This window comes from Myodes glareolus, chromosome 9 (genome assembly GCF_982192425.1).
Source record: "Myodes glareolus chromosome 9, mMyoGla1.1, whole genome shotgun sequence".
Taxonomy (NCBI): Eukaryota; Metazoa; Chordata; class Mammalia; order Rodentia; family Cricetidae; genus Myodes; species Myodes glareolus.
Window position 1 is genome coordinate 36,140,117 of NC_142034.1, and position 25,211 is coordinate 36,165,327.

The window sequence follows — 25,211 nt, forward strand, 5'->3', positions numbered from 1 at the left end:
CACACCTCCATCCTTATTCTTCAACTTCTTTTAATGCATCCAACACTTAACCCCCAATTTCATGCTTTCCTTTTTGTTTTTTTGAGGCAGGGTTTCTCGCTGTAGCCCTGGTTGTCCTGGAACTTGCTTTTGTAGACCAGGTTGGCCTCAAACTCACAAAGATCCGTGTGCCTCTGCCTCCCAAGTGCTGGGATTAAAGGTGTGCGCCACCACTGTCCCACCCCCCTTTAAAATAACCTATGCAGTCCAGTTAGTGGTGCCTGTATAACTGGGTGTGGAGTCATCTACTTGAGCATGGGCAATATACCAGTGGCTATGCCCCAAAGAAAAACAACTGGCCTTCCCATGCAACCATCAACTGCCAATAGATCCTTCATGAAAGGTGGGGCTTCATAAGTCCCTCCCCCATCTAAGAATTTAACATATATTTTGATTAGAGATACTATACAGAAGACTTGTAAATTTTTAAAGATTTACAAGATCTTCTTTTGTTCTCAAACATTATTTGGTATTAATAAATTGTATCTTCTGGAGCATATTTGTGCCCACATTCTCTAAAGGAAAAAATCAATTTGATTAATTCAGGATTTTCACCAGTGCTTCTTTTCTTCCCTAAAGCTGCTGAAAAGAAATGCTGCTTCTCGTCTTGGAGCTGGTCCTGGGGATGCTGGAGAAGTCCAAGTAGGAATTGAGATGTTTGGTGTTTGGGAAAACAATGCTAATTTTGCTTATTTGTGATGGCTATATGTGTGTCTTCAGATATGTTTAGCTTGTTTTGTGATTTGTAGCTTAAAAATGTGGTTTGCCATGTCAGTCGTCTCCTTTGACTTTTCTAGGCTCACCCATTCTTCAGACACATTAACTGGGAAGAACTTCTAGCTCGGAAGGTGGAGCCTCCTTTTAAGCCTCTGTTGGTATGTATATACGGAAGTGTGTGATATGGGAGATCAGTAACCCTTGTTCTCTAGTACTGGGGGATTGAACCTAGGACTTCCCACGTGCCAGGCAAATGCTCTACACTTACACCTGAGTGCTGGTAATTTTAAAATAAGAAAGGTCTCAGAGAAACCAGGTATAGTTGTGTACTCCTGTATGATAGTGTCTTTATTTGTTTGCTTATTTATTTATTTGGTTTTTTCAAGACAGGGTTTCTCTGTGTAACAGCCCTAGCTGTCCTGGAACTAGCTCTGTAGGCCAGGCTGGCTTTGAATTCACAAAGACCCACCTGCCTCTGCCTCCTGAGTGCTGGGATTAATGGCATCTGCCACCAGTGCCCAGCTGACAGTGTCTTTAATAATGACATCTGCAATGACCCTTTCCAAGTAAGATAACTTTCTGAGGAGCCAGGGCTTTGAATGTCAACATGAATATGAGGGCAAGGGAACATAGTTCAGTCTATAACTTGGTGTTTATTTAGCTTCTGTATTCTGCCTCAGAAATTGAGAAAATATACTTTCTCCATTTCTTGGGATGTAGGTGGAAAATGAGGATAATGAGGCTGGTTATTCTGTCACAGAGCATAAGATGACCTGCTTTCAAATGTCAACATACACATGGCTGGAGAGATAGCTTCATTGCTTAAGAGCACTTGTTCTTGCAGAGGAACCAAAGTTTAGCACCTGCACCCATATGATAGCTCATAGTCATCCTTAACTCCACTTCCAAGGGATCCAGCACCTTCTTCTGACCTCCAAGGACACTAGGTAGGACATACACATAGTACACTGCCACACATGCACAGAAAATGCTCATAAAATAAAATAACCTTAAAATGTCTGCATATACAATTGTAAGGACGATAATTAACCCAGATACCTACTGCCCAACTTCAGAAATGACCAGGTCATCTTGTATAAACATAAACATAACAATTAAGCCATCATCACATCTAGAAGGTTGACCATTTCTCCATTGGTTTGTTTTGATGTTTTGATTTTTCTTTTTTACCCGTTTTTTTTTTCCCCTCAGTAAGGATTCATAGTCTATACATAATTTAGATGCTCCTTATTATATATATAGATGTCTCTTCTCATGTCTTCTGGTGATTAATTGAAGAAACTGGATCATCTGTCCTGTAGAATTCCTCAGATTAAAAAAAAATGTGTTGTGTTTTTTTATATGTATGACTATTTTTGCTGCAAACATGATATGTAGTAGATGTGTGTGTGTCTGATGTTTGTGAAGGTCAGAAGAGGGCATTGGGGGGCTGGAGAGATGGCTCAGTGGTTAAGAACTTTGCCTGCTCTTCCAAAGGTCCTGAGTTCAATTCCCAGCAACCACATGCATTCACAACCATCTGTAAGGAGATTTGGTGCCCTCTTCTGGTCTGCAGGAATACATGCAGACAGAACATGGAATACATAATAAATAAATAAATCTTTAAAAAAATAAAAGAAGAAGAGGGCATTGGATCTTCTGGAATTGAAGTTATGGATGATTGTGAGTCACAATGTGGATACTGGGAACCTAACCCTGGTCTTTTGAAAGAGTAGCCAGTGCTCCTAATGGCTGACCCATTTTCCATTCCCAAATTCCTTACATTTTGCTAATTTTATCCCCATAGTGTCATATCCTATATTCATCTATTTCCAAAATCTGGGTAATTAAGGAAATTATTTAATACAGATGGAACTCTTGATGCTGTATGCTTTGATAAGGAGGCCTAACTTACAGTACAGTTTTATTTCTATCAGGTTGTTAGTACTCATTAACTAATGCCTGTCAATTAGTAGTTCTTAATCTGAGACCAAAGTCTAGAAACATTTTGGTTGTGTTGCAAGAGGGCCCTGCTACTAATACTACAGTACACACACAGCTCCCTACAATAAAAAAAATTATCAAGAACAGAAGCTGGAAAGATGGCTCATCAGTTAAAATGAGCACTGACTGTCATTCAGTTACCTAGGTTCAATTCCTAGCACTAATATGGTATCTCACAACTGTCTGTAACTCCAGTTTTAGGGGATCCTACACCCTCTCGGGCCTCTACAGGCACTGGGCATGCATGTGATGCACACATGCAAGCAAACACATAGATACATAAAATAAAAAATTAAAAGAATTAAATCAAGTCCAAAATGTCAGTAGTGCCGAGGTGAAAAACTCCAGTCCAGTTCTCTGTTTTCATTCAGGATTTACACAATTCAGTTTTCTTATTCATTCTTTATTGCCAGAATTTTTCCATAAAGCAAACTTATCAATTGTTTTGTTACCCTAGGTATAGTTGGTACCAGGAAGGCAGGCTAAATGTTTGACTCTTTACTAATCTTCAGAGTAATGAAATAGTTCCTTAGTATCTTCCAAATTGAACAATGAGTTATATGGTTTTTTGTTTGTTTTAGTGTCATGAGCTCAGATGTTTTAATATATTAATATTTGCAATATTTTTTTTTCCTTTTTGAGACAGGGTTTCTCTGTGTAGTCATGACTGATCTAAAACTAACTCATTTTATATACCAGGCCTGCCTCTACTTCCCGAGTGCTGGGATTAAAGGCTCATGCCACTACCACCTGGCTGCTGCTTCTGTTTTTTGTTTTTAAGATAAGGTTTCACTATATAGCCCTGGGTAGCCTAGAATTAATGGTGATCTTCTTGCTTCTACCTCCTGAGTTCTGAGATCACAGGCATGTACCACCATGCTTACATAAATCATATTTTTAAATTGATATTTATTTCTTATATTGCTCCCATGAGTCTGACTAGACACATCATGAAAGTGAAGACATTAAAAGAATCTGGTCATTATATGATACTATAACAAGAAAATATACTCAGAATAAACTACTTCTTTAGAGCTATAAGGGGTGAAGTAATGCACAATAAGAATTCAGGACACTGTGGGTTAGGGAGGGTTTGGTGCTGGGGCGCCTGTACCAGGGAATTACATGTGCCAGGCAAGTGCTTTACCACTGACCTACATCTCTGTGATGTGTTTGGACTCTTCTTCAGTAGGTATCCATACTTACTGTAGACATACAGTGACCATAAAGCAAATTATTTCTAGGAATTTATTGACTGAACTAGATATACCAAAGAGTGATGAGGGGGAGACTGATATTCAGAGTTTTAATAAGGATATATATCGAAATCTATGTTAATTCACATATAAAATTTGAAGATGTAGGCTTTGGCTCGCTGGTAGAGTATTCATCTAGCAAATATAAAGCCCTAGGTTTGAACTCTGATACCAAACACACAAAAAGATGATGTGGGGCTGGAGAGATTCTCAGCATCCCATGGTGGCTCACGGCCATCTGTACCTGTAGTTCTAGGAGATACGACACCCTCTTCTAGCTTCTGTGGGTACCAGGCTCACATATGATATGCAGATATACACAAAACACCTGCATGCATAAAATAAACACTGAAGATTAAAATAATTGGCATTCACCTTCATCTTTTTTCTTGTCTGTAGCTGCTAAGATTATTCTGTGCAGAGTGTCTATAGGGCTTGTGGCACCTTTGATTGATAGGAATAATATAGACTAGTCACCATTTTCTAATAATGTTGTTCTTATGAAGCAATCTGAAGAGGATGTGAGTCAATTTGATTCAAAGTTTACACGTCAGACACCTGTTGACAGCCCCGATGACTCAACTCTCAGTGAAAGTGCCAACCAGGTTTTTCTGGTAAGTGAAGGAATTTCTGAGTTGCCATAGGAAATTTAAGTATGAGGATGATCAATGAGAAGTTCATGTGGGAAACCTGGGTGACTCTGCTTTTAAGCCATTTCCTTGGTAACTTAACTGGTCCCTGCAAAAAAACTGATAATCTAACATTCAGTTTTAGAAATTACAATAAGAATGTTTGACTCTTTGGAGTGATTCGTGTTTGGTTCAGTGCTAGTGATTTAAAATGATTTTTGGCTTAGCATCACAAGAACTATTTCATTATGAATACTAATCATTGAGTGGTGGTGGTGCACACCTTTAATCCCAGCACTCCTGAGGCAGAAACAGTCAGTTCTCTGAGTTTAAGGCCAGCCTGGTCTACAGAGTGAGTTCCAGAACAGCCAGGGCTACACAGAGAAACCCTGTTTCAAACAAAACAAAATTATGGTGACTATCAGCCTGACTCTGCAGGGAATTTGTAATGTTGAATTTGTTTTGTTTTGTTTTTCGAGACAGGGTTCCTCTGTGGCTTTGGAGCCTATCCTGGAACTAGCTCTTATAGACCAGGCTGGCCTTGAACTCACAAGATCCACCTGTCTCTGCCTCTGTCTCTGCTAGGATTAAAGGCATGTGCCACCACCACCTAGCTATAACGTTAATTATTAATATTTGATAGCAAAACAGTGATTCATCTTTGATAATAAATGTATTATTTTTTTTCATTGGAGAGGTGTCTGGCTCTATCTCTAGTCAATGCCTCTTTAGAAATTAATCTAAAAATTTAGTCTCCAGAACAGCCAAAAATAACTAAATAAACCCATTAAGATCCCACTTATTTGTATATTTTAACAACCTCAGGTTTAACAGATACTTAATTTATGATGAGGTCTCATTAAAACTAATGGAAATTTAAAAATTGAATAAAATGCAACTTTGTCTTTAGCCCACCAAAACATACAGAGAAATGGCCTCTGAAATACAGAACTATACCTTCCTCTTAGAGCTTCACTCATAGCCTGCTGAGTACCATTTACTGTGATACATAATGCTCACATAATGAGGAGGAAAGCAGGTAGGCAATAGGACCAATGGTTTGAACAAAGGAACATGCAGCAAGAAAATGAGAGTCGGGGTCTAATAGCAAGATTCAAAACAGAACTGAATCCAATACTACAGCAACTGTGCCCTGTACACTGGGATTTTCATAATGTTGGCACTTGGCCATAAAAACAAAAACAAAAAGAAACTCATATGGCTCAGTGAATAATAGTGTGTCTTCTTTCAGAGGAACCCGAGTTTAGCTCCCAGCACCTATGTTGGGAGGCTCATAACTACATTTAATGCAGCTTCACAGGATCTGATGCCATGTGTCCTCAGGCATCTGCACTCATGTGCACATACACACAGACATATATGCATTCATAAAATTTTAAAAATTAATTCCATACAATTACTGGTGTGAAAGTGGAAAGGTCGGTCACACGTGCTTGTAGAAGGAGGAGCGGGCTGCCTCCCGCTGCCTGGCTAGCTTATCCCCCAAAATAACCACACAGAAATTGTATTAATTAAATTACTGCCTGGCCCATTATTTCTAGCCTCTTGTTGGCTAACTCAACTCATTTCTAATAATCTGTATATCACCACGAGGTCGTGGCTTAACGGCAAGATTCTAACCAGCCTCTGTCTCAGGCAGGAGAATCATGGCATTTGCCACACTGCCCTTCTTCCCAGCATCCTGTTCTGTCTGCTACGCCCACATAAAGGCTGCCCTATCAAAAGGCCAAGGCAATCTCTTTATTCAACCAATGAAAGCAGCAACAAACAGAAAAACCTCTAACACCACATGGTAAATCAGAGAATTCTGATTTTACCTTGGCTTAGTTTTGAGCAACTCTTGGAAGTATTAATCCTATCAGATTTTATAAATGTAGATATATGTGTGTGCATATGTGTATATATGTAATATATGTGTATAGACAATGCGTGGCTGACAATGCCCCAATTATTTGTTTTTCTTTATAGTCAGCATTTTACTATGTAAGCTGTATTTTTCTTGTTGAGTTTTTCCTCCCTACTCCCAACAATTGGGTAAAATTTTGTTAGCTAACATATGAGGCTTTAAAAGGTATAAAAATGCAGATTGGTGGTGTACACCTTTAATCTTAGCACTAAGGAGGCAGAGGCAGGTGGATCTGTGTGAGGTTGAAGCCAGCCTGGTCTACAATAGCGAGTTGCAGTTCAATCAGTAGTACGTAGAGAGACCCTGTCTTGCTAAAATCAGAAGGTACAAAAGTGAGATCAAGGATAAGGAAATATATACACAGTATATTCTTTGTATATCATTGTGTTGATATGTCAGACTAAAAAGCCATTTTCTTGATATGCATGACAAAATGTCATCCTGTAGTACACTGTTGCTGTTTTTCAGGGTTTTACATATGTGGCTCCATCTGTACTTGAAAGTGTGAAAGAAAAGTTTTCTTTTGAACCAAAAATCCGATCACCTCGAAGATTTATTGGTAGCCCACGAACGCCTGTCAGGTATTTCAGACTCTCTTACTCTTTATTCATGTTTATGTACCTGTATGCATGTTCATGTGTATGTAACTGCGTACAGAGGACAGCTTGGGTGGTACTCCTCATGCAGTTTCTCTCTCACTGCCTGGAACTAGTCTGGTATGTTAGTCAGTGCTGGGATTACAACCATGTGCCACACACAACACCCACTTGGTTTCTTACATGGATTCTGGGTGTTAAGCTGAGATCCTGTGCTTGCACGGAAAACAGTTTTTAATCCTAGAAGAATATAGCTTAAGAAATGCATGTAAGTTACATAAATAAAAAGACTGTCATATTTTGCCTAATAAACTAAGATAGAAATATACACAAATGTGTATGTACCTACCAAGTTATGCCAAGTGCACTCGCACACACGTGTGCACATTAAAAAACAAAAAAGGTTGTAGTAGAAAGCAAGGAAAAACGCGGAGGCTTTCACTAACTATGGTCAGCATGGCCTCCCTGATGAAGTAACTTCTAGGAATAAGGAGAAAGCTCGTTATGGAAAGAAGTTACAGAAGTACTGGCAGTTAGAACAGCAGTTGGTACAAAAGCCCCTGAGGAGAGAAACATGCCTTTTCTTGGAAATAAGAAGTCAGAGTTCCTGGAATGTGGTGAATGAGGAAAATGGCAAAGGTTTGGGAAAGTATTTTATTTTAAATACAATGGGAAGCTGTTTTAAGTGGGAGAGAAAATGACTTAACGTTATGTCATCAAGGGCTTTAGGGGTCAAGTGCAGAGGCAGAGAGGCTTGATTGGACACACTAGTGATTAGTCTAGGGGTAAGATGGTTCAGCTTTTGCCTTTGTGACAGGGCACCTGAAAATAAAATTAGAAAAATAAAGTCACAGCTGGGCAGTGGTGGCGCAAACCTTTAATCCCAGCACTTGGGAGGCAGAGGCAGGCGGATCTCTGTGAGTTTGAGACCAGCCTGGTCTACAAGAACTAGTTCCAGGACAGGCACCAAAGTTAGAGAGAAACCCGGTCTTGAAAAACCAAAAAAAGAAAAAAAAAGTCACATTGCCCCTCCCTTTAAACACGATGGGAATATTTCTTGTTAAGATGATCCTTGAGACAAATGAATGATAGCTCTTCTTTATCTTAAAGCCCGGTCAAATTCTCTCCTGGGGATTTCTGGGGACGAGGTGCTTCAGCCAGCACGGCAAACCCTCAGACACCTGTGGAGTACCCAATGGAAACAAGTGGAATAGAGCAGATGGATGTGACAGTGAGCGGGGAAGCATCAGCACCACTTCCAATCCGACAGCCGAACTCTGGGCCATACAAAAAACAAGCTTTTCCTATGATCTCAAAACGGCCAGAGCACCTGCGTATGAATCTATGACAAAACAATGCTTTTATTGATGCAAAAAAGAAAACAATTCGGGGAAGGATGTTTGAGCATCCTACAAGATGAGAATCAAAATGGCAGTCAGCGCTATTACCTAGAATGCTTTGGAGAGAGGAAAAAATACACATGGATTAAAAAAAAAATCAATCAATGGTGCAAAAATATAAACCCACAAAAAAAACTCAAGCAAAATAGTATTGTGGAACCCACAGACACATCGATTGACTGGTTCCTATCTAGCGACATCTCAGCATTAGCAAGGGTTTTCACGTTGATGGCTCCAAACCGACAGTATTAAGGGTAGGATGTTGCTTCTGAATCACCCGTTGAAGCCTGAAGATGTCAAAGAAGGGTCATCCTTTCATAGGCAAAGTATGGGATTGCCTGTAATACTTGCAACTAAGGACAAATTAGCATGCAAGCTTTGTCAAACTTTTTCCAGCAACACGAATCAAAGACAAAAGAAACTTATCGATTGATGTTTTACGTGCAAACAACCTGAATCTTTTTTTTATATAAATATATATTTTTCAAATAGATTTTTGATTCAGCTCATTATGGAAAACATCCCAAACTTTAAAATGCAAAATTATTGGTTGGTATGAAGAAAGCCAGCTTCTGTTTCTTCTCTTGATGAAATAAAATACAAATGAACCATTGTTAACCACAGCTGTGGCTCTTACGAGGGCTTGGGGTAAACCTGGGGCGTCTTTTGTTTTTGTTTTAGTAACCTAGCTGCAATACTTTTCTGTAATACTAGAAGAAAAAAATCTGTTTAATCATTTCTACTTGCAGTACTGTTGTGTGCTAGGCGTAACTGCAAGCCTTGGGAAAGGCAGAAGTTATATGTTCTACATTGCATCCTTGCCCTGGGCCTGCACTGCACTGGAAAAAAATCGCCACCTGTTCTTATGCCAGTATTTGGGTCAAGCCCACGGCCGAGGAAAGACAGAAGAAAGTCAGGCTAAAGTGCATAGCTAGGGCAGTAAGCAGGAGAGATAGAGACCTGCAGGGAAGAGGGTTGCCATGGTCCACCCTCAGTCAGTCTCTTCTCAGCATATGGGGAAGGTTTTCAGTTTTACTTTGTACTATTTTTGCTGTTTACCTTCCTTAACATTTTTTCCCTCAAGAGTTTAAAAGAAAAAATGGTGTTTTTTCCCTCTTATTCTGGGGCTACATTTTTTAATTGTAAAAATATTTGATGGCCTTTTGATGAATGTCTTCCATAGTGAATAAGAAAACTTAGTGGCTTAATTTAGGAAACATGTTAACCAGACATTGTTTTTGAAAATGTAACAAAATCTACATAAGTGATTTACAGGTACAAAGAATAAAAATAAAGGTAACTTTACCTTTCTTAAATACTTCCTGCCTTAAGGAGCATTTCCATGACTAGCTGGTGAGACGGTTTAATAACTGCAGAGCTTTATAAAATATGCTTCAGTGCATACTGGTCTAGGTAGATGGTCACACTGCGAGTCTTGTCACTTCGCTTTGTTGGTCTTTATGTCTCCAGTCTGTGCAGCTCATTTGGTATAGTTGCAGCCCTAGGGTTTCTTTACGTAGATGCTCTTGCTATGTTCTTCATAGGATCCAAGCCATAAAATTCCTTATGCACGTCAGAGTCAGTCAGGAGAGACCAAGCTTGTTTCTTTCAATTGCAATTGAAGCGAGATGGGAGGAAAGTTTAACAGTGAGCAAAAATAGAACCTTGAGGGGCTGAGAGATGGTTCAGAGCTTAAGAACACTGGCTCTTCCAGAGGTCCCGAGTTCAATTCCCAGCACCCAAATGGTGGTTCCCAACTGTCTAACGGCAGTCCAATGGAATCAGATGCCCTTTCTGGTGTGCATAATTTATGGACAAAATACCCACATACATGAAATACATAAAACATCTTTTTTTTTTAAAAAAAACTCATGACAGATGATTAGAAATACAATCTTTCAATTGTGGCAGTAAATGAAAGAACTGATAAATCCATCTTTGGACAGAAAAGCTTTATATCATCTGATTCTCCCTCCTGGATTTCTGACTGCAGCTGCTTGTGAGTACCTTGTAATGGCAGCAGTAACTGAAGAGCTGCGGTGATGATTAAAAGCAGAAATTGTAAAGTTCTTTGTTTTTTGACAGTTTGTGATATCCTTAAAAACAGTCTCCCCCTTCCCCCCAAAACCCCACCTATGGTGATGCATATAGGAATCATTTCAGACTGCAAATGGCTTGTGCTACTCTGATATCTGTTTCCAGATGTGTTTACTGACTAGCGTTGACTGCCTGGCCAAATTCCATAAAACTTTTACAAACAGTTCCTCCTCAGCCCTAGTTGCTAGTAATATGTGCACTGTGACTGCCCCTAATTAAACTGTTTAACTGTAGTAGTGTCAGCAATAGTGGCAAATACTGCAGCTTTTTTGCATAGAAAGCATTAATTATACACCTTCCATCTACACAAATAATGTATAGCTTTTCTATCACAACATTAAGTGAAATTGATTTCTCATGCTGTGACAAGTTGATTGAGAAATTGTTTCATAAATGGATATCCCTACTATGACTGTGAAAACATGTCAGGTGTCACATGAGTGTCACAGACAGAAAGCACACGCCTATGCAATATGGCCTACTCTGTATTTATTTGTAAAAACTGAAGCGTAAAGTATATGTTAATACTAGTTTGAGTTTATAAGAGGTGTTCATGCTTGTACCAGGTAAGTGTATAAAGATGAAGTGCTTTTTCTTTTATTACCTGATTATTTTCTTTAAAATCAGCTATTACAGGATATTTTTTTATTTTCTACATGCCATTTTTTTAATTAAAATGAACTGAAGTTTACTAAATTTGTTTTATAAGGTTTGTAGTGTTACAGAATAACTAAACTGGGATTTATAAACCAGCTGTGATTAACAGTGTATTAATTATTGAACTTGAACCAGACCTTTAGGAAAATTATGTTATTTCTTCCCCTTTTATGATCTTAACTTCAAGGACTTTTTTTTTTCCATACTGTTTTTGAGCTAGAAGATAGTTTGAGATTTGGGGACAGGAGGATGCATGTGTGAGACTCCATAAATTCAACATTCTGTACTATAGGTAATAATTATAAACAAAACATCTTAGTATTAATATCGTGAGCCTTGGATATCATAATTAATATAGGACCTTTTTAAAACTATTCAGTTAGTTGTATTTCCTAGCTTACAAGGGCTAGATCGAAGATAATTCCCACAAGAATTGTTGAATTTATGAAGGATGGATTTTGAGGCTTTGAAAATGGTTAGTATCTAAAAGAGTCAATACCCAAAACATCTGCCTTTGTTGTAGGGACAGATACTAGCTAGCTGGACAAAACAGTCATAATCATCACGTAGGACCTGTGGTCTGTTGCTGATTAATACAGTACTTTCCTCATGTGACTCTTAACACTACAGCACAAGTATTATTTCCCTGGATTCTCTGGAGAAGCATCTGGAAGATGGGTTTCTGACAGTGTTTGCTCTTTAAACTGTGTTTGCTTCTACCCCAAGTTGGCTTTGCATCTATTAAATAGTTCTTCAGCTGCCTTATTATGAGTGCGATAAGGGCAACACCTTTTCTGCTTTTCATCTTGTATTTAGTTTACTGTATTAAGATATTTGATTTCAGATTGAATGAATGTAAATAGAAATTAAATGCAAATTTGAATGAACATAAAATAGAAGTGATTTTTTTTATTACCCGAAAGGAAAAAATTAGTATACATATTTACCATAGTATACATACCAGATGTACATTTTTCATTAACATGTTAGATATGTTCATGGTCTCATATTTAATAAACTACTTTTGTATGAAACAATTAGTTATAAAACTTTCTCCTGAGAAATTAGAGCTATTAAATATATAACAAATTTTAGTGTTGACTTTATGTAGTAAATGTTAAACATCTTTGTTATTTTGAATATACTTGAATTCTTTCCTTTTAAAAATATGCAATAAGCTATGTGGAATCTAAGTTCACATAAAAATCATGGGAATACTTTTTTATATATTAATAATCAACAGTTTGCTTACCTACACCTCATAGCTACCTTTGACAATGTAATGTTCACGCACAAAATAATGTAGTGCTGAAATGTAGCAAATATAATGTCTAGTATATGATAACCATTTTGGGTGGTAACTTACCATCTCTGAAGCCTTCATATCACACTAAGGTGTACAGAAATTCTCCAACTGAAGTTACCTCTAAAAAAAGTTATTACACATAGGTTTGTGGGCTTGCAAAGGCCACTGCATGCATGTAAACATCAGAAGACAAGAGTTCTCTCCTTCCATGATGTGGGTCCCAGGGATTGGAATAAATTCATTGAGTTTGGTGGCAAGCATCTCTATCTACTGAGCTAATCTGCCAGCCCAGAAGTTACCAGTTTATAAAATATAATAGTATCGCTCTCTCTTTGGTGCTCAGAGATCTTCCTGCCCCTGCCTCCTACGTCCTGTTATTAAAGGTACATGTCACTACATTAGAACCATTCTTTAAAATACTGTTGTGTATGTATCACTACATGTGTGTAGAGGTCAGAGGTCAACACAAAACTGAACAGTACAAGTGACGGCAAGAAGCACATATATGAGGTCCACAAAATGATTGAATCTAAATCATTTATTCTCACTGATTGCTTGTCATAGAGCATAATACAGTATTAAAATATATCATCCTCAATAAATCTTCACTTAGAAAATGTGATATAGGTAAAATATAGCATTTAGAACTTTCATTGAAAAATACAATTTTCTGAAAAATTTAAGCAATTTTAGAATGGGGATTACAAAAGTCTGATGAAGAAAATTGTTTCAGATATTATGTATCTTAAAATAGGCAAAATCTTTACTCTGAAAACCATGTCAGGAAACAGGACCTGCACCCCTTTAAAGTGGCTAGTTCTAGTTGCTAATTGCTGTTTTGGTATTATTAACAAGAAAAAACATTTCTAATTTAACACTGCAATTATCTGTCAAATAAGTGGAATATATTTGTATACTTTTTAATTTAATATATACTCCAAAAACACATGGCTCTTGCACTTAATCTTTAAGAAACTGAACTACAAACATGTCTCTTAATACCGTAAAACCATCTGGAAACATTTTTTCTACTCCTGGAAATCAATTATGATGCCTTTATCAATAGTTACCATAACCAGATAAAATTAATGTTTTGTAGCCTTAACAGTTTATACAACTTAGTATATCTGAAGGTGCAATGAAGTGGCTCCATCTTTCCATTTGTTTATACGATCTGAAATCACAGTTCTGCACAGTGGACAAGTTTTCTCTCTGTTAAACCATAAGGTAATGCATTCTTCACAGAATATATGCTGTAAAGGAATGAAGAACCAGATCTTACATATCACACTCTAGAGGATCCAATTCTTTAAAGTTTTTGAGAGAGCATCTGGCCCAGAAGTTTACAAATGAGTAAGTGACTTTCTTAATGGTAGAGCCATCACAAGTATTCTGACTGTGCCACTGAACTATTTTGCTAGGTGTTGCCTTTTAAATGTGATCACTTACCTGCTTAGTGGAAACTTACTTGCAGTTACTATGAAATATGGCAAGGAGCCTCCTTATATATTTAGTAACAAATGCTGCCACTGAGTATCAAGACTAGTATCCAGTTAGAAATAGAACCTGTTTGCTAACTGCTCTGGTATCTAAGTTACTGACCAGGTTACCCCCGCCCCTCATAGGTTCCTCTGCACAAAAATCATCAAAACATCATCATAAGGGGCATGATTTAGACAATCTATCACATCCTCCTTCCCGAATAAATTAACAATATGTACCCAGAATGCAATCTTCCACTAAATATTCCTTATATTATATTCCTTATATTGTCATATAATAAACATAATTTTCTCAAGTCAGAAGAAAAATGCTTTATGTAGTTTGCTTAGAAATTTTACCTGACAAATGAGAAGAACTGGCTTCTGAAATTCAGCTTGACATATTGAACAAATACCATCTGCATCTGAACACTGTCTCTTGCTGGCAGGCACTCCATAACTCTATGAAGACAAATTCCATTAGAAGAAGCTCCTCTGGACAGTCTGGTTTTGAATTGGCTGGGGTATGGCTCAGTGGCAGCACACGTGCAAGGCTCAGGGCTCACTCCCCAGTACTGTGCCAATAAAAAGAGTTTCTTCAAAAGTCCTAAAAATAGTTTGAGTTCTTTAAGGTCTTGACTTTCTTACTAAAGTCAGTAGGGTTTAATTGTTAACCATAACAGTGAAAGCTCTCTATAGATATGAAGGGGAAAGGTGGTAAACAATAATCAAGTCAGGATACTGTTTAGTGGTCTTGATGTCAATTTCCCTTCAATAAAATGCTATTTAGTAGAATACACTACAGGTAGTTATCCTGAAGTTTTTAGAATACCTTTTTTTTTTTAGGGCTGGAGAGGTAGTTGTGCATGGCTTTAATCCTAACACTCGGGAGGTAGAGGCAGGTGATCTCTCAGTTTGCAGCTAACCTGGTCTACAGAGCGAGTTCCAGGATAGCCAGGGCCACACAGAGAAACCCTATCACAAACCAACTATTTTTGTGGTTTGGAGAATCCCTTTAGATGAAGACCCCAACATGTATGCATATATGTACTCGGGATATCTTAGGGAGACTCAAGAATAAATCTGTATCAGTAACTGATTCTTTACTCTTTGTCTCACAGTGAAGATATCAATGAGGGTGTTTGATATTTTGTTTTTCTTCTGTGTTGCATACTGAATGTAGGGCCTCACACATGTGCCAGACAAGCATGCTATGAGTTACAGCCACAGGACATTTTCATGAGGTTATTTTCAGCACTAATCTTACTAGATTCAACTAAGTGAAATGGCTGACGCTTTTAACTCTTGAATTTTATTGTAGTTTTTACTTTCTTTTTGTTGTATTTTAGCAGGTTTCACTATGTAGCCCTGGCTGTCCTAGAACTCACGAGGTAGACCAGGCTGGCACTGAATTCACAAGAGACTTGCCTTCCTCTGTCTCGAGTGCTGAGTGCTGAGATTAAAGGCATTCGCCACCATAGCCAGCTAGCATTTCCTTTCATATCATCAATTACCTTAAAGCAAAGGTATCTTGGCCAGTTAGTTTGAACTACTCTGTAGATACTTTTTTCCATTTACTTGTTTCAGATTTATTGTTAAATCCTAAATCACTCAGGCTGGGATCACTTAATCCTGGGATCAGGGGCTCTTCCCTACCCATCCTTTTTCCCCCTAAAAAAAAAAAAGTCTTAATAGTATGTTATGAACTGGAGATACAGTTGTTGGTAGAATGCTTGCCTAGAAAACTTAATTTTCTAATACTGAATTGAGTAAGAGGAAATTTTCATTAGTAAAAAAAACTGCAAGGGGGGCTGGAGAGATGGCTCACAGGTTAAGAGCACTGACTGCTTTTCCAAAGGTCCTGAGTTCAATTCCCAGCAACCACATGGTGGCTCACAACCATCTGTAATGGGATCTGATGCCCTCTTCTGGTGTGCAGGAAAACATGTTGCATATAACCAATAAATAAAACTTAAAACAAAACAAAACAAAAAAAAAAAACTGCAAGGGACATGATTTTTACTGAGTTGTCTTCAAAATAAAAGTATGCTGAAGTGGGATAGGGAAAGTATTAATGAAACTATATAAAACACCCGTGGAGGGCTGCAGAGATGGCTTAGCGGTTAAGAGCTCTGCCTGTTCTTCCAAAGGTCCTGAGTTCAATTCCCAGCGACCACATGGTGGCTCACAACCATCTGTAATGAGGTCTGGTGCCTTGTTCTGGTCTGCAGACAGAATATTGTATACATAATAAGTAAATAAATAAATACTTTAAAAAAAACACTGTGGATTAAAAAAGAAAAAACAACAGAAGTCTATGACAGGATTTTTAAAAGTATTTATGAATCCTAAAAGATGTCCAGGGACTGAATTGTTTGCTTTTGTGCTTTAGTACAGGCTATGTGAGGTATCTACCACTGAGCCTCAGCTCCAGAACGACAAACTGAAAGGGCAAACAGGCATTCAGTACATAAGCATTGGTGGACAATGAAATTTAAGAAACTGCTCATGGGCCGGGCGGTGGTAGTGCACACATTTAATTCAGAGGCAGAGGCAGGAGGATCTCTATGACTTTGAGGCCAACCTGTCCTACAGAGGGAGTTCCAGGACAGGCTCAAGGAATTAAAATTTATCATTATAATCCCAAGTGCCAAAATATTAGAAAATAATCTCAAAGTAGAAAAGAAACATCTGAATTTCTACTTGTAAAACTACTGAAGAAACGAGAGTGAAGCAAGGCAGAAGTATTTTCTTAACTGCTAAGTACTTACTGGTCGTGTAAAAAATACTCGTAAAACCTGTCTGAAAGTTCTCAAGTGTCCAAAAAAGTCCAAAAGCTAGAAGAGGAAAAGACAGTTTATTAATTCAAAACCTCTATATGCTAAATCTAAAGACCAAAGGTGAAATTCAGTTCCCACCTAACCTAATATTCATTGTATGTCACAGCGAGGCAGACAATTATATGTCATTTCAACATAACAGACTAGTGCAGAGTTGAGCCACCTCTTAACCTAGAGCTACAATCTAATGAAGACAAACTAACAGTGCTCTCCCATTCGTCCCTGGGACCCATACAGAGGCTCTCAACCACCTCTAACTCCAATCCCAGGATGTCACCTCTGCGGGCCTCTGCGGGCACTGCACTCATGTGATACACAAATATAAACACAGGGGAAACACTCATATATAAAAAATAAATCAATTTGATTCAAATACTCTTGGCATTTAGATTTGAAAGCTTCACTAGGTGGTGGCAGTGGTACTCACCTTTAATCCCAGGGGAGGCAGAGGCAGGAGAATCTTTGAGTTCAAGGCCAGCCTGGTTTACAGTGTTCCAGGACAGCCAGGGATACACAGAGACCCTGTCTCAAAAAACCACAAAGTTTCATTGGTCTATATGAGTTCCAGGAGAGCCAGAGCTGTTCCTGTCTCAACCTCCCCAGAAACAGAACAATTAAAAAGTTTCATAAGTTGTAACAAGGTCCTGAATAAACTGCTTGGAAGAAGAAAAAAAAAAAAGTTTCATAAGGCTACACAGAGAAACCCTGTTTTGAAAAGCCAAACCAAAAAAAGATTGATAAAATAATAAATTGAAGAGATCGGGCATAAAGGGAGGAGGACAAGATATCCCACGGGTTTGAGAACTACATGTATCACAAACGGTACTGTGAGGGTTTGTGTGTTTTCTACTCATTTCCCATAGATACACAGGTATGGAAGTCTACCCCGCAACTCAGCAAAAATGGAGACACAGAGCTTGGCATGGTGGCAGGTACTTTTAATCTCTGTTGCTCAGGAGGCCAAGACACCATGCATGAGCAGCAGAACAAGAACCACTGCGGTACCTGCTTCCCCAGACCACTAGGTTCCTTCTCCTACCCTTTCTGGACCTCTCTGGAGGCAAGGTCTTAGTAGGTTGCCAACACTGGCAAACTCATGATTCTCCTGCCTCAGCCTCAGCCTCCTTTGTAGCTGGGATTACAAGTATACCCCAGCTCTACATTTCTAAATAGTTAAGAGTCTGTTATAACTTTCAGTTAGTGATATGAACATAAATTTTGAGGCAACTTAGTAGCAATATAAAATCAGTGATCAGAAGAGTCACTCTGCCAGGGTTATAATGTTACTTACTTTTAATATGAGGTAGAGTAAAGCCAGCAATATCCCAAGACTCCATCTAGTTACATTACCAAACTCCCCATAACTTATAAGGTACCGAAACCAAACTGGTATGGGGACAAAAATTCGGTAACACTGACATAATTCTTCTAAAAGCATGTACCAATAACCCTAAAAAAGCAAGGAAAAAGAAATAAATTCAGCCACCCAAGGTATTAAACACACAGTAGATATTTAATATTGAAGGAGAACATCACGAGTATATAATACACTAATCCCATGAAATTATATTTCAGAATAATGATTAACACTGACAAATTCAAATTGACTATCACATACCATTGTCATCACATGGCTTGCTTTCCAAGTATTTCCAAAATTGGCTCATTTCCCAAATGTTGGCCAGCGAGATGACTCAGTGGGTCTCCACATGGTGGAGAGTATACACAAAGTAAATAAATGTGAAAGAAAAAGTTTTGATGTATAAGTTGGGTTTGGTGACTCACATTCATAGCCCCAGAATTGGGAGGCTAAGGTAGTAGGACTGCAGTGAGTTCCAGAGTAGCTCAGGCTATGGAGTGAAACCTTGTCTCTAATAGTAACAGTAAGTCATTAAATGACTGCTTATGTAATCGCTTTATAAACTGGCAATGCCTTGGAGCAAAATAGAAGTGCAAATCTAGAATTTTCCCACATATAATATGAAGATTGAGTTTTCAATTATGCCGGAAGCAAATGTAATCCTGATTTTAGCCAATTAAGTTAGTACTTGAACAAATGGTTGCCAGGGATATTTTTGTGTTGGAGAGATGGCGCTGCAGTCAACAGCATTTCTTGCTCCTCCAGAGGACCTGAGTTGGGTTCCCAACACCCACATTAGGCAGCTCAAATGCTTCTAACGCCAGTCCCAAGGTATCTGATGCTCTCTTCTGGCCTCTAAATGAAGAGACATTTGAATGAAGACAAAGAGACATTCAAAGAGACATTTCAATGAAGGTTTTGCTAACATCATTCCAATAAGCATTAGTTAGTTTCTTACCTTTGATTTAAAAGGCATGATGAAAGAAGGCACCAATAAAATTAGGCATTTTAAACCCATGAAGAAGAATTTTAGAATGAAGTCTGTAATTCCAACAATCCAAAGAACTTCCCAGAAGCTCAACTGATCCAGTGTAGGATTTAAGAAAATTAAGCTACCAAGAGAAAAGCATAAACACTTATGAAGGTGATATACAAATGTAAAGCTTGCTGCAGTACTTTACATATTTTACATACAGTTAAGTGCTCTACCAGTGAACAACCCCCGAGTCTGTGTTTTCTGGCGTCTAACAATACACTCCTACAGCAGCTCTAAGAGGTGCAGTGCCTTTCATGTCCGGGCTGGGCCTTCTTCTCCATCTTCCTTTCCTGGTTGATTTTGTGCAGGTCTGTGAGCTCCTTTTGTTTTGTGTGTTACTTCAGACGGGTATCACTGCCACCTAGGCAGGCCTCATTAGGATTACAGGCTATGCCCAGACAGTCTTTTTTAAGTACTAGACATGTTCTGGAAACACAAATTTAAAAGTATGTGTTTGTGTGTGTTGTGGGGATGGGATGTGCGTGTCTGAGTGCAGGTGCAGAGGGCATCAGATCACTGAGCCCCTGAACTGGAGTTTCCTGGAAAAGCAGCAGATGCTCTTAGCCATGGCACTGTCTTTCCAGCCTGAGGTCATCCTTGTTTCACACTCAATCTAGGTTCACACTCTCTACCACTCCTTACAGCCCAGATTGGTTCATATTGATTACACTGAACCTAGGCCTTCTAATTATTTGATTAAAGCTGAAAATTCAGAATATCTGTCATGAAAATGCATCTTAACCACGTGTTTTAATGACTCATTTTTAGAAACAAAACGTTGATAATAACCACCTAATGATACTAAATAAACACTGATTAAACTGTAAATGGCACATACCTATATTTTCAGCATTCAAGAGGCCAAGGCAAGAGGACTGTAAGGTGGAGGGCACCCTGGACTACACAGTGAGACTCTGCCTCAAAAACAAAAAACAAGCCGGGCGGTGGTGGCGCACACCTTTAATCCCAGCACTCAAGAAGCAGAGGCAGGAGAATCTCTGAGTTTGAAGCCAGCCTGATCTACAGAGCTAGTTCCAGGATAGGCTCCAAAGCTACACAGAGAAACCCTGTCTCAAAAAACAAAACAAAACAAAAAAAAATGATCAAACAAATCCACTTATCAAAAAGTATTTATTGAACACATGCTATGTGCCAAGGTCACACCTGTCAATCATGAAAGGAGACTGACCTGTAATACTCATTATACAGTCAAAGTGCCATGGAATAAATGATAAACAACAGAAGTATACTAGGATCTCTAATTACCTGTAATAAAGTGATTGAGACTGAAAGGTGTAATATAAAAGAATAGAAGAACCTGCCAGGAACACCAATAACCAAGCACACTGAATCTTTGATGACCGTTCCTGAAAAAGAAACAATTTTGTAATTTATGTAAGTGTTATGTTGGGCCAGAATTACTAGTATCATTTTAACTTGATGATCAATTTATTACTTTAGAATGTTTTTTAAAATTATTTAATGTGCTAAATTGTTCATTGTCACAACCACTGTTTTTGTTAATTAGTCCTTAATAAACAAAATTTAAAACTACAAGCTGGGCTGGACAGTGGTAACACATACTTAAATCCTAGCACTCAGGAGGCAGAGGCAGGTGGATCTCTGTGAGTTTGAGGCCACTCACTCTGGTCTACAGAGTGAGTTCCAGCACAGACTCCAAAGCAAAGTCTCGAAAAACAAAACAAAAAAACTCAAAATGAAACAAAACAGAATACAAGCTGGGCATAGTGGCACAGACCTTTTATTAATCCCAGTACTTGGAAGGCAGAGGCAGGATGATCTCTGTTGAGTATGAGGCCTGAGCTACAGGGTTTCAGGACAGCCAAGAATGTGTTGAGAGACCCTGTTTCAAGTCACCACTCCCACAAAGAATCTAAAAACACAAGACCTAGAAGTCAAAGAAGCACTGACATAAAGGACCTGCCCAAAGCAATCTTTACCTTTGCTGCTTCTTTCTCTTCCATAAAACAGAAATTAAAAAAAAAAATGAATGTTGAAGTAACTAAGTTCATAAATATGCTATAATTTTGATCTTTGAAATTCAAGTTTTAATTACTCGTTTAATTCAAAGTTTTACAGTTGAGCATCCTAATCCAACTTTTTGAGCACTAACATGATGGCCCATGTGGAAAGTTCCTCACCTGATTTCACTGCCAGTCAAAACCCAGTACACTAATACTATATAAAGCTGCCTCTAGACTATATGGATAATGCAGACATACATGAAAGACACCTCATTATGTTCAGGCAAACTTCACAAAATTAAAGAAATCCTGGGTGGTAGTGGCACACGCCTTTAATCCCAGCACTCGGGAAGCAAAGGCAGGCGAATCTCTGTAAATTCGAGACTACCGGATCTACAGTGCAAGTTTCAGGACAAGTTCCAAAGCTACACAGAGAAACACCCCCCAAAAATATTAAATAAAAAAAAATGTCACTGGGCAATGGTGGTGCACACATTTAATCCATCCTAGCACTCAGGATGCAGAGGCAGGTGAATCTCTGTAGACCAGGCTGGCCTTGAACTCAGAGATCCACCTGCCTCTGCCTCCTGAGTGCTGGGATTAAAGGCATGTGCCACCATGCCCAACCTTGTATTAATATTTTTGTTATTTGTTTCTTTTTTTTTTCTTCTAAAGACAGGGTCTCACCATAACACACGTTGGCCTGATGCTCACTACACAGTCCAGACTGACTTTAAGTTCACAGCACTCCTCCTGCCTCAGCTTCCCCAGTGCTGGAATTAGACAAACACAACCACCATACCCAGCATTAACCTGTGCTAGTTTTAAACTTTGCATTAAATTTTTGTTAATAGGCTATACTATAAATTCCCAGATATGATCCATTTTTAGAAAATGCTCTTGAGCTAAAATTGTGTAGACTCTTGGAATTTCTTCTAAGGATTTATATGATTCAAACTTTTATTACTAGAAAAATTGAGCTTTTTTTTTTTTTTTACTAAGAGACATCTGCCATTCATGGTAGGGCATGCCTTTAATCCCAGCACTCGGAAGGCAGAGGCAGGTGGGTCTCTGAGTTTGAGGTCAGCCTGGTCTACACTGTGAATTTCAGGACAGCCAGGGATACACAGTAAGACCCTGTCTCAAACAAATAGACACATAAAATGACCAGTGCCCATTCATTCAATGCTCCATTTTACTTATTTTTTCAATCTTATGGTACAACAACTAAGGTTTTTAATGATATCATACTACTTAATATGTTTCAATTAACTCATGAAGTATAAAGGCCCTTGCCAAGCAAGATCAAATAGTGTGGTCTAAGTCTTTTAATCCTCTTATCTACTTATTAAGAATTGAACAACAAAAGGTGAGATAACTAAGCATTAGGACAGGTAACTTATTCCAAGTCATTTAGAAAATCAAATTAAGTATGTGGTGAACATCAGAACTTATCCTGTTGCTTCCCAGTCTTCTTGAAAGTTATTTCTATTTCTCTCAAAGTTATCTCTAATTCTGTAGAGAGAAACAGTTAATAATTTAGTTGCTTGTTATACTTACTCTTAGAAAAACCTGATTTACAATGCTTTTGTTTGCATACATAAAAGTTGTTAGCAGCCCAATTCCAAGAGAAATTCCTGTTAGAAAATAAGTTCTAGTTAATTGAAAGAAAAGAAAAAAAACCAAGATTATATATGCTAATAATATAAATTAAAACATAATTTTAAAAGTTAGCAATCAAAATACATAGGTTAAAATTATCAGTAAAAAGAGAAACTGAATTCAATAATTTAGTCAATATTTTGTCATTTCCTACCTGTTATATGCTGCATAACAAGTTTAATACCAAGAATCAAAATATAAGGAAGACTTTTTTGCAGCCACTTGAAGAGATAGCGTAACTCTGAGAAGGAGCCACTTCCATGTTCTCCAGATTCTGTGGCAAAGTCCTCAGGTGGCCTTGCTTCACTGTGGGAGTGACTCCGGAAGCGAGTATGTGCACATCCGTGGGCACAGCTACAGGCACCTGACCTTGCATTTCTAGAGCTCGGATTTTCAGGATATTCTTTAGGTCCGGAGTTTATTTGGATATGTATGTCTCCAGGGTGGAAAGAAGAACCTTCTGTTGATCTTGATGGGTGAACGCACTGGGAGGCTGGCGCATCATCACTTGCCGTGCCTGGAGGATCATGCAGTTGACTACAGCTGGCTTGCATGGCCCTGGAATAGTTTTTCTCTAAGATGTCTCTGCTTCAGGACTCTGTCTTCTTAAAAAATAAAATCAAAGAGCACTGTGAGTTAACAGTTAATCACAAGCAGTATACTGTGATTAGGTGTCCTTTACTCACTGAGGGAGGAGCTGCTAGTCACAGATGGTCTTTCAGGTTTGTTGTCACTACTCCTTCCATCTCTGCTACTGCCAAGGCTCTGCTCCCCCAACCCCAATCCTAAACAGCCCCAACCCCAAAGTCAATCTAGCAAACCAATGTGTTTAACTTATTTAGGGGTTACTAAAATACAAAGCATATTTAGTGAACATTTGCTTTTGAGCCGCAGATGTCTTGATTTCTCTAATGCCAAAAGACATAAGCAAAAAGTCCAAGAGTGGGTGTCCAGCTGATAGCACTATGAGGAGCAGTACACTCATACCGAGTACGTATGTAGGCACATGGACTCCAAAGAAGAGCCCACATTAAGAAGTTTGCTAAGGGTAGGTGAGATGGCTCAGTCACTGAAGTTAAATCCCAGAACCCAGATGGTAGAGGAACGAACTGACTCCCACAAGTTGTCCTCCCTCCCTCGGTCTCCCTCGGTCTCTCGGGGTCTCTTTCTCTCTCTCTCTCTCTCTCTCTCTCTCTCTCTCACACACACACACACACACACACACACACTAAATCAATGTAACAAATTTTTAAAAGATTCACTAATGCTTAAAAGGAAAAAAATCAGTGCCTTATTAAGCATCAAAAGATAAGCATTTCATTTGGGTGACCTACTAGACATTTCATTTTATGTTGGAAAGCCTTTCCAAAGCTAATAAGGCTTCCAGTAATTAATAGTCTTGTTACTCCTCAAAAGAATGTTACTCAGATACCTTTGAAATGGGGTCCTTAGGGGGAGTCATCACGTAATTGCTAAGTGATGTTTTAGTCTGAATAAGGAGTTAGCTTCTGGAAGAAAAATGCCACGATGGGCGGTGTGTGGCGGGGGTAGGGGTGTCAGAAGGGAGGCTGTGGGCAGGGCAAGATCCCTACGTGATCCAGAGTGGATCTCGGACGAGCGTGCCAGTCACAGAGTTCACACCGCCGGGCCTCTCCCGTTTCTCCCGCGAGGGAGCAAGCTGCGGCCGGGGCTTGTTCGGGAGCCTTGCAGTTACTGTGTGACGTTTCGGCGAGGCTCCGAAGCCTCGGCGGCCGGATCTCCTCACTCTCTGAAGAGCGACCTGGGACAGGACAGTTTGTGTCTCTGCTATAAAAAAAAGGGGGGGGGGACACCCAAACAACTACCTTCCTGTCCTCCTTCATACATAAACAAGAGAAAGGAAAAGGGAAAGAAAAGTAAACGCCAACTCTTCCGGAATCTGCGAAGACCGAGTTCTCCACCCACGTCCGAACCTCGGCTCTTCTCCCCGGAAACCCTCCGCCTCACCGCCCTTCCCCAGGCCTGACCTCTCATGACCAGGGGCGGGTGGCCTCTGCAGCCACGATACCAACAGCCCGACACGCCGCCGCAAGACCTTCTCGCCAAGCCTTCAGACTCAGACGCCACCAGCAGCAGCGACGCCCGGCCTGGCCCCGCGGAGGCGCGCGCGTTCCCCAGACGTCGTCGTGCGCGGCCCGCCTTCGCCAAGCCACGCCCTCGCCCGCGGGAGGCGGGCGCCC

General features: G+C 39.2%; 2 protein-coding genes across 5 annotated transcripts in view; one reads left to right on the forward strand and one right to left on the reverse strand.

Moving 5' to 3' along the window:
- Positions 1–9,186, forward strand: part of Rps6kb1 (ribosomal protein S6 kinase B1) — a 38,688-nt gene extending 29,502 nt beyond the window's left edge. For 2 of the 3 annotated variants that reach the window (XM_048446769.3, XM_048446770.3), the window contains exons 11-15: positions 619–681; positions 837–914; positions 4,523–4,630; positions 7,041–7,153; positions 8,279–9,186. In XM_048446769.3, coding sequence (XP_048302726.1) covers positions 619–681; positions 837–914; positions 4,523–4,630; positions 7,041–7,153; positions 8,279–8,516 — 600 coding nt within the window. In that variant the 3' untranslated portion in view covers positions 8,517–9,186. Of the gene's footprint in view, positions 1–618; positions 682–836; positions 915–4,522; positions 4,631–7,040; positions 7,154–8,260 lie in introns of all 3 variants that reach the window. The other variant, XM_048446771.3, reaches the window with a different exon arrangement.
- Positions 9,187–13,151: 3,965 nt separating this feature from the next.
- Rnft1 (ring finger protein, transmembrane 1) lies at positions 13,152–25,156 on the reverse strand. Of its 2 annotated transcripts, none has more exons than XM_048446774.3 (9): positions 24,999–25,156; positions 23,147–23,597; positions 22,891–22,967; positions 20,612–20,712; positions 19,268–19,421; positions 18,241–18,399; positions 16,881–16,946; positions 14,470–14,571; positions 13,152–13,881 (listed from the first exon to the last, which is right to left on the reverse strand). In XM_048446774.3, the coding sequence occupies exons 2-9, from the start codon at positions 23,544–23,546 to the stop codon at positions 13,747–13,749; spliced, it is 1,194 nt and encodes a 397-aa protein (XP_048302731.1). In that variant the 5' UTR covers positions 23,547–23,597; positions 24,999–25,156; the 3' UTR covers positions 13,152–13,746. The 2 variants fall into 2 exon arrangements, with proteins under 2 accessions (XP_048302731.1, XP_048302732.1); XM_048446775.3 differs by having other exon boundaries at positions 23,147–23,594; positions 24,999–25,153.
- Between the last annotated feature and the right edge of the window lie 55 nt (positions 25,157–25,211).